Source organism: Tiliqua scincoides, chromosome 1, assembly GCF_035046505.1.
Source record: "Tiliqua scincoides isolate rTilSci1 chromosome 1, rTilSci1.hap2, whole genome shotgun sequence".
Classification (NCBI taxonomy): Eukaryota; Metazoa; Chordata; class Lepidosauria; order Squamata; family Scincidae; genus Tiliqua; species Tiliqua scincoides.
In genome coordinates, this window is record NC_089821.1 from 154,320,433 (window position 1) to 154,329,737 (window position 9,305).

At 41.4% G+C, this 9,305-nt stretch overlaps 1 protein-coding gene across 1 annotated transcript in view; it reads left to right on the top strand.

The window, feature by feature from the left end:
* APOB (apolipoprotein B) overlaps window positions 1-175 on the top strand; it is a 48,119-nt gene extending 47,944 nt beyond the window's left edge. The window contains 1 exon segment of the mRNA XM_066639843.1: window positions 1-175. Coding sequence (XP_066495940.1) covers window positions 1-175 — 175 coding nt within the window.
* The last annotated feature ends 9,130 nt before the right edge of the window (window positions 176-9,305 follow it).

Below are 9,305 nucleotides of genomic sequence, written 5' to 3' on the forward strand. Positions count from 1 at the left end.
TGAAGACGGTTTCAGAAAGAAACTAGAATTGACACGTGAATTTGTCCAGCAAGGTATTGACCAGAGCTCCAGGAAATGGAAAGAACTGCAGAGATTCATCGAACAGCAAATTGCTGCTGAGCAATTAACCATGCAACAGATCAGGGAAAATGTACAAAGGCGCCTACAGTCTTGAATGGACAAACAGAAGGAAAGATTGTGCAAGGTTTTAGCATGCCATATTTAAGGACAGAAGCAATGATCATTTGGGGATCATCTGGAAGCTATCATCTGAACCGGTGTTTGTAAATGAAAGCTGAATGATCTGCAAGTTTAATAAATGAATTGTTTCTGACATTTTAGCGTCCTCTATTGAAACCAGTTTTATTTTAGGTCATGGATTCAGTGTTTGTTAGTGTTAAAGGGAGTCTTTACAAGTGGTTTAGAGGCTGTATGGCCAGTCCCATATCATGCAATACATATTGTAAGTTGTCTCAATGAGACTTCAAAACAGAATGGAATAAGAAGCAGCTTGTAAGGTAAAGGTCAAACAAAGGAGCCAGTTAAAGATATCTGTGGATTACAGAATATTTTTGAAGTGGGATTGTATCATGTTTAGGTGTATAGTTTTATACTGTGGCTGGACAAAAGTAGGCTGAAGAATAAGTGTCAGGTGGAATTGTTTAGACTTTACACAAAATGGGGGGGATGGACATAAGGACACCATTAGTAAAATTAAACCCCACTGCTAGTAGAATAGAATGCTTCTTTTCTGCCATAAATAATCTTCTAACCAAAGTAAATCAATGGTCAGCCACTAGCTTGTACCTATTGTTTCATTTTACTTATCAACCAAATTATTATTTTCTTATCTTGGCAACAATTTTGTTTTCCTCTTTCTGTTTGAATTGCTCAGTGTTTTAATTGTTGATCCAGTGCAAGATCAGACTAGGTTTTGTTGTCAACAGGTGCAATAAGTCTTGTTACTGCAGAGACACTGCAGGAAGCTACCCCTTTCTGAGCTTTGCTCTCTTGCTCTACTATTCAAGTTGTAGGGCATCACTTTGAGCCAGATGTTGGCAGCCTTAGAGAAAGGTCTCTGAAAAACTGTTCAGAAAATTGAAATTTAAACATTTCTGAAAGCAAAACAGATAAGGCTTAATAATTTATTTGGTTTTATATATAGCTGTTAGAATGCTGTGTACATACATATGAGGAGTGCGTCCTGGAATTGGGTTCAAAGTAGTGGGCTTTCTCTCCTGCATTCTTGCTTTAATCAGAATAAACTCATTTTTCAACATCAGTAGAAATGTTGTTTGAATGTGTTTTTCATTAAACCCATTCACTTTGGGAGCTACTTTATTTTTTCTTTTCATTTACAGAATAAAATTTGTTCAACTGTATTCTCCTCTTCTCAGGCTACTTTTGGTACACAGTTTTAGTTTTGCACACTGACTCCAGAATGTAACCTCTGCCTAAGATGGGGGGCAATCGTGTTGCACATGAAAAGTACAACTAAATCCAACAACATCCTTCCACTCACAGTGACGTGCACAGCCTCTTGCACAAGTAAAATCATGAGAACCACTATGCAATCTGTTGCAGCGGTGCACAAACTCTTCCACAAATATTTGCAAAACGGCATGAGCACCTGTTTTCCTTCCACTTTTAGTTTTTTTGTAGCCCGCCTATGCCACAGAAAATAGAAGACTCGAAAACAACATACCTTTGTGTAGCCAGGTTGTTGTAGAAATGACATTTGTGGAAAACATGTCTGATCCTCACAGCTTTGCAAGTAACACAGAAAAAATGGCATATAGGTGATGCTATATAAGTGATACACTATTAACATAATTTATCGACTTACTTTGGACAGTTACACAGTCTATACACAGACTATCTGACCGGAAAATGCTTTTCTGCTTTATCATTAAAATCAATTCATGATATAGTTACATATTTGAATACTCAAGAACATAGCTGAGATGAACTTTAACCAACCAAGGTGGGTGAACACTGGCAGCTTCCTGACACAAGGGACTGTGGAACTAGATGGATTCAGTGTGGTTGCAGAAGTGCTCCTCTCTCATGTGTACTGAAAACATTCCACCTGATACACTTTTGAAGCATTAGAAATTGGTTACATGTTTCATTAGCAAATTTCCTCTGCAACACTCTTGTCCATCCTTCTCTCCTGCATGTACACATGCTACATACCCAGTCCTAATGGAGATAAATGATGCATGGAATGGACTATATAAATTGCCCTGAAAAGTTCATTTAGAGCTATATTATTCCTTATACATCTATATGTTATGAATAACCACCCCCTTTAAGCTCTGAGAAATTATACCTTTATGAAACTGGAGTTCTGTCTAACAACCTGTGGTTTATTCTGAAGATATGTCATTTCAATTTGCTTTGGAAATGCTTCATTTCACCCAAAGCATGGCATGTTACTCTATGTAACAAAGGCCTGTTTCATCTAGGTCAGTGCTGGTCCAGACCGTAAATGAACAGATTGTGTGGGGATTTAGTATGAATTATATTGATTTCCTTTGATAGTCTAAATCAGTGGTTCTCACACATTTACCACCGGGACCCACTTTTTGAGAATCTGTCAGGACCCACAGGAAGTGATGTCATGACCCAAAGTTACATCATCAAGCAAGAAAATTTTTAACAATCCTAGGCTGCAATCCTACCCACACTTACCTAGGAGTAAGTCCCATTTACTATCATTGTTAAAAGAATAAACATAGTAGCTTGTTAAAAGTATAGTTCTGTAACATTTCCCCAAATGCAAGCACATACCATGGTAGCATCAAGTCTAATATATTAAAAATAAAATATTAAAATGAATGGGGACCCACCTGAAATTGGCTCGCGACCAATGTTTGAGAAACACTGGTCTAAATAATTGAAAGAAAGAGGAAAAAAATGATAAATACAAAGTATTATAAACCTGGGACATGGCTGCCTGGTCCACAACACCCATGAACAAATCCATCTCAGGGGCTAGAGGTGGCCTCTTAGGTATACTTGGTCCAAACCATTTAGGACCTGGTAGGGTATCATCACTAGTTGAGCCTAGAAGGAAGTGCCAACACTAGACCCTAGTGTAATGTGCTTCTCATGACTCACCTGCATCAGAAGCTTGGCCATGGTGCTTTGCACTGGCTGAAGCTTCCAAATATTACCCAAGACAAGATCGATGTCATTGGCTGCATATTCAGAATGCTTTAAGTAGCATTACCAAACTTTGTACATGACTTTCAGAATATTATCGAACAAAAGGGGTCCTCTTTGGAAGTGCAGGGAAGCTGTCTGGTGAAATGCTTCTGGCTAGTCAGATGGTGGCACTATGTGCAAAGTTCCTCCAGGGCCATCTGTGCTCATTAAAATGTGTGTTATGCTGTTCATTGTCCTGTCTTCATTCTCTGCTCTGATTTCCCCTTGGTTACCTGGTTGGAAACTGTACCCCCTGATAATTCACACACACACACACACACACACACACACACGGATAGCCTCTAACAAATGTTGCTAAGCGAGGGATTGCCACCTGTTAAGAATCTGTGGTTTGGGGATTCACTGAAGTGTGCTGTTTTCCCACACTAGTATTTTAAAAGGTTATAGATCATGTGTGCATAATAGGCAGAACATTAGGTCACTTGTCTCACTTACAACAATAATCCATTTTGATATGGGTCAGGTTGACACAAAGAATCCACCCATACCAGGTCTATTGATGAAACGGATCTCCTTTCCCCCCAAACTAATGAAATTTTCAACTAATGGGTACTTAAGTTAATAAAGTGTGCCACACATCTGCTAGGAGCCATTTGTAAAATAAACCTTTGGGAGTTCAGCTCTGAGATCACTGATAGAAAGTTTGAGTGGCATCCTACTGGGACCCAGCAGGGTATCAAATTAAAGAAAGTAACACAATAAAGGTGTGAGAAATAACATTAGTACATAAACAGGGAGCAAGAGAAGGGGCCTTGCTTTCAAGAAAGCATTACTGCTGTTGGGTGTTCACAAAGTCCACTAATGAATTGTCAGGCCAAATCCTTATCCCCCCCCCCCCCATGGAAGCCAATGGCAGATGTGGCATTAACTTGAATGAATCACAGATTTGGGCTATGCAGTTATCTGGCGCAATAATGGACCACAAAAGTTAATTTCTTGTTTGTTTTTACAAATTAAAAAAAATGCTTTCAGAAAATGAGTATTTTCACTCATTACACAGATTAATCCACAGCAGCACACAAAGACGCTTCCAAAAAAAAACTAAAAAGATGCAAAAAGGTGTGTGTGTGTGTGTGTGTGTGTGTCTGTGTCTGTGTGTGTGTGTGTGTGTGTGTGTGTGTGTGTGTTGTGTGCATGTGTAATGCTCATTGATAGCTATTGAAAAAGTCAATCAAATTCAAACAGGATATCGCAATTACAAGGACAATGGCACAATAAATGACACTAATTGGATCTCATCACGTTGAAATTTGACAGGGTTCCACTTTGTATGCTAAATTGATTTTTTTTTAAATTGTAACCTAAATTACAGCCCGATCCTCTGGGACCTTTATGACAGTAGATCCTGCATTCTACTTTGTAAAGGTCACAGTGGTGCGTAAATGGTGTGCCGCTGCTGTGCATGTTGCAACTGCCTGTGCAAGCAGCTGGCAGCTGTGCATACCTTGCCACTGATGGACTGAGCCCATGCCATACCAGGTAAGGTGGTGGCGAGGGCAGATCATGGGAGGTTTGGTGGAGGTTCGGGAGGGGAAGGCACAGGATGGTTTGGGGGTGGAAGTGGGCAGCAACAGCTTTCACCAGGATCCTATCCCAATATTTCAGCCCAACATGCCCCCTGCCTCTCCTTGGACTTACACCAGGAAAATAGTTGGCATGTGTCCAAGGAGACCCATTGGTAAGCAGGTGGCCTATTGGGAGGAAAGTAAACCTCTGTACTTACCTCTTGCAGGCCATCAGATCACCTCCTACCACTGCATGCAGCGTGTGTGGCTGTGTAGTGGGAAATGGTACGGGATTGGGCTGTTAATGTTGTCCATGAGGAACAGTATCACCATTGAAATAAGAAATTGCATAGCCACAGAACTGCTCATTGGTTAAGAATAGTTTCTAGTAAAAGGAATTGCTTGGTACGTTCTGTAACAAGAAACCAGAGGAAACTGAACTAGCCCCTGCTAACTGGGTTAAAAGACCTTTTTAAAGTAGTGGCTCTCTTGTATTTTGCAGGCAGAGAACAACTGTCCCTCTTCAGCCCAGCATGGCATCTTTTTCAGTGGCTGTTGCTGGTGTCTCTGCAGAATCTTTTTTTTAAGACTGTGAGCCCTTTGAGGACAAGTAGCCATTTATTGATTTATTTTACCTATGTCAATTGCTCTCTGAACTACTTTTTGTCGAGAAGTAGTATAGAAATATTAAGAAGAAGAATTTAAAATAATAAAATAGCAGACAATATTTTAACTTTTTTCTTGGACCAGAAGTAAATCTGTACTATGAAGTCAGGCAATGTATTATTATTTACTGCACAGAATTTACTGCCACGCCATGTCAGGATGACCACAAGCATAGATGGTTTTATGGACCCCTGGACAGACCCTTATTCTGATCCACCAAGGCAATTCTTATGTTTTTGGGAGCCCAATCCTATCCAAATACTCAGAGCTGATGCAGCTGCAATGCAGTCCAGAGGCAAGAGAACAAACATTCCCTTACCTTGAGGAGACCTCCATCAGTGCCCCTCCCCCACTGCAGGATGAAGTGCATGCCCTGTTGGCATAGCTGCATCAGCACTGAAAAGCTGAAAAGGATTAGGCCCTAAGTCTGTTTTGAACCTCAAATGATGCAGGCCATCCCAAGCAGCCCTGTTTGAATAAGACAAAGTCATGGAGGATACATCTATGAATGGATATCAGCCATGACAAGTCAAATAAAGTTTCATGATCAGGGGTAATTTATCTTGGATATAGTAGGAAAACAGCAGGGCATAGTTGTTTTTGTTGTGGCTCACCTATACAGTTCCAATTGTCATTAGCTGTAGGAAAACTACAATTCCCCAAACTCCTGGCACCAGACTCACATCCATAGCAGCATACCCAGCAACAAGGAGGGGTGGGAGAAAGGCTCATCACTCCCTTCTTTTCCTTCTACCACTGCTAGTGCAACAAACCAGGTGAAATGCGAGATAAAAGGGGGGAAGGGATTTGGAGGGCAGTGGGCAGGTAAGTGGAACTGGGGTTAGGGCAGACTAGGGGAAATGACATAATCAGGTGTAGTAAAGTCTGGTTTGGCTTTGAATTGGTCTCAGAATAAGCAATTTCCTGAGTTTTCTGGGGGGAAAATAGTTGAATTTTTCAAACCCAATCCCTCACCAGGGCAAGAATTGTCCCACCATATGCGCAAGTGAAGAAGAGAATGGATGTACTTTTAAATAGATTGTATAAGTTTTACAGCTCAATCTAACCTAAGTCCCTCCCCGCCAATGCAGCGGTGCCAACGGAATGCTGCCCACAGGGGGGCAGCTGTGGAGACCTCTTTGAGGTAAGTGAACAAATGTTCCCTTACCCTGTTGCAAGCCTGTGGTGCCCCAATGAGTCTTCTTGGATCTGCGCCAGATATTTTGCTGTTGCAAGTCTGAGTGAACCCAGGGAGGAATATTGAGATTGGAAAGGGAGATAGGGTGTCAGTGGAGCTGCCGCTGCCGATAACCACCCCTTCCTACCCTTGACATACACCCCTCCCTCCCCCAGGAACTCCGTCCCCACCTCATTCCACCTACCCCACCACCAACTCACCAATACTGGTAGACAGTGGATTCTCTGTCAGCCTGTGCACCTGGCCATCAGCCATTGCCCTGCAATTGCCTCATTGCAGCCAGTGGAAGCCTATGATGGGGCTGTGCTGCTATTGATGAATCCCATCAGTTTAATACATTGGCAAATAAGTAATAAGAATGCTTCGAAGCACCTTCATTTTGTGGTGATGTGCACAAGCAGACCCCAGACAAAACTTTGACAGGCAATGCAGCATATCTCCTTAACTTGGTTTGGTTTGATTCCCTTTGGATTCTTTGATTGATGTGTGACTCTTGTGTTGTGTCTGTCTTATAGAACTCTTGTTTTATTCTTGCTGTCCTTTAGGGAGCTGGATTAATAGTTCATAATCTATAGACAGAAATGTTTTTTTTTTTTTCCTATTTTCCTGTTTATTAATCAATTAAATTTAAATTAAAAAGCTTTAGCAAAGAATAAGCACTTTTTCAAGTAGCAGTAGTATTTCTATTAAATATATTTAGTGCTCAATTCTATGCATGTACACTCCCATTAAGTCCCATTAAGATTAAGGCCGCAACCCTATCCACACTTACCTGGAAGTAAGCCCTATTGACTATAATGGGACATACTTCTGAGTAGATATGCATAGCTCTAACAGCCCCATCCTATGCAATATCTACTCAGAAGTATGTCCTATTTGAGTCGATGGGGCTTACTCCCAGGAAAGTGTGGATAGGACTGTAGCCTTGGGACCCAATCCTATCCAATTTTCCAGTGCATGTGCAGCTGTGCCAATGGGGCATACACCACATCCTTTGGTGAGGAGGCAGTCACAGATGCCTCCTCAAGGTATGGGAACATTTGTTCCCTTACCTTGGGTCTTTATCGTGGTCCCACCAGTGCTGGAAAGTTGGATAGGTTTAGGTCCTTAAGCCCAAATCCTAACCAACTTTCCAGCACTGGCATAGCTCTGCCAATGGGACATGTGCCACATCCTGCAGTTGGGTGGCACTCACAGAAGCCTCCTCAAAGTAAGGGAATGTTGTTCCTTTATCTCGGAGCTGCATTGTCCTTACGTCAGTGCTGGAAAGTGGTTTAGGATTGTGCCCTTAGTTGCTTGCTTGATCACTTATTTCTTTCTGACTCATCTTTCTGTTTTAAAATATGTGAGATGATGAGCTTGATGGTCTAAGTGCTGGTGGCCTTTAATGGGAAGTTGGTTCACCTGCATGTTAAGAGTTTTAGTTAGGAGTTTTACATTACTTCAGGTTGGTTCAGATTCTGGAAATAGCATTTTGGATAAACTGAAGTCCCCAAACACTCTCTAATGGCTCACCCACATAGAGCACATTACATTAGTCCATTTTTAATTATTTTTCTTTTGTACAATGCAACGGCTTCTATATCATTATCTCTCTTGTCCATGCTCTGTGTTTCTACAGTAAACATCTCCATTTTTCTGTGGTCCATGATAATAAAAAATGGTATCTGTCACTTAACAACTGTCCACTTAATGATGAACCGCATATATGACAGTGGTCAAAGCACAGCAAAGAGGCTCTTAATGAGGCAGTCAGATCTCCCATAGCCTGCAGCAGAGTCTGCACCATAGCCTTGCATTAAGAGGCTCCTAATGCAAAGAAGAGGAAATCTGTTTCTAGTAGCCTGTGCAGCCAGCTAGTGTCTGGCAGGGAGTGTCTGCTTACACCACAAAGGCACTAGATTGGGCTGAATGTTCACTTAACAACCTAATCGTATAACAACAGGGATTGGAAAACGTATCCCCATTGTTAAGTGACACACACCTGTATTTAACTCATACCACTGAATATTGTGGCAGTCATCGATATGTTAGCAGATGCAAACCTAACCCAGATGAACCAGGTCAGCTTGCATTTTATGCTGTTCTTCTGCCACTCCATTAACATTGGTTGATTCTATCTTGGTGAATGAGTAGGTGACGGAGTGATCAAAGCGATCCAAAGATGCTCAAAATATTGTAGATATGCAGAGTCCATAAAAAAACCCCAGCTCTGACCAATCCATGAGAAAAGCTGGTCTACTGCCATTTTGCAATTCTGTTATTACTCAGCCCTCAGATTCTTGTTCATGAAGGAATTCGTGTTTTAGGCCCAGTGGTTCATAAAGATGGTGACCTGTTTAATAATATCCAGACAGCTTTGTTCTTGCCATTATCTAAGAACAACAATTGGCCACTCGGTGATTTCTCCTTAAATGATCAGGTGGTCTGTTCTCATGTCTAAGTGAAGGGTTCACACTGCATAACTTTTTTCACATCTGGATCATGCTTGCTGGCAAAATCTCAGAAGAGGAGCCAAGGATTAGAAGTGAAAAAACCTTCCTCTTTTCGCCCTTAAAGACTCTGTCTCCATTTCAGCTTGTCAGTGCCAGAGCACAGGCAGCTAAATGTTCAAAGAAAATTTAGTTTTGCAGTTGGATGGAGAGCCATGGCAGATCCACACAAATCCGAAACCAGAAGGAGAAGCAGTTCTAGGCCAGGATCGT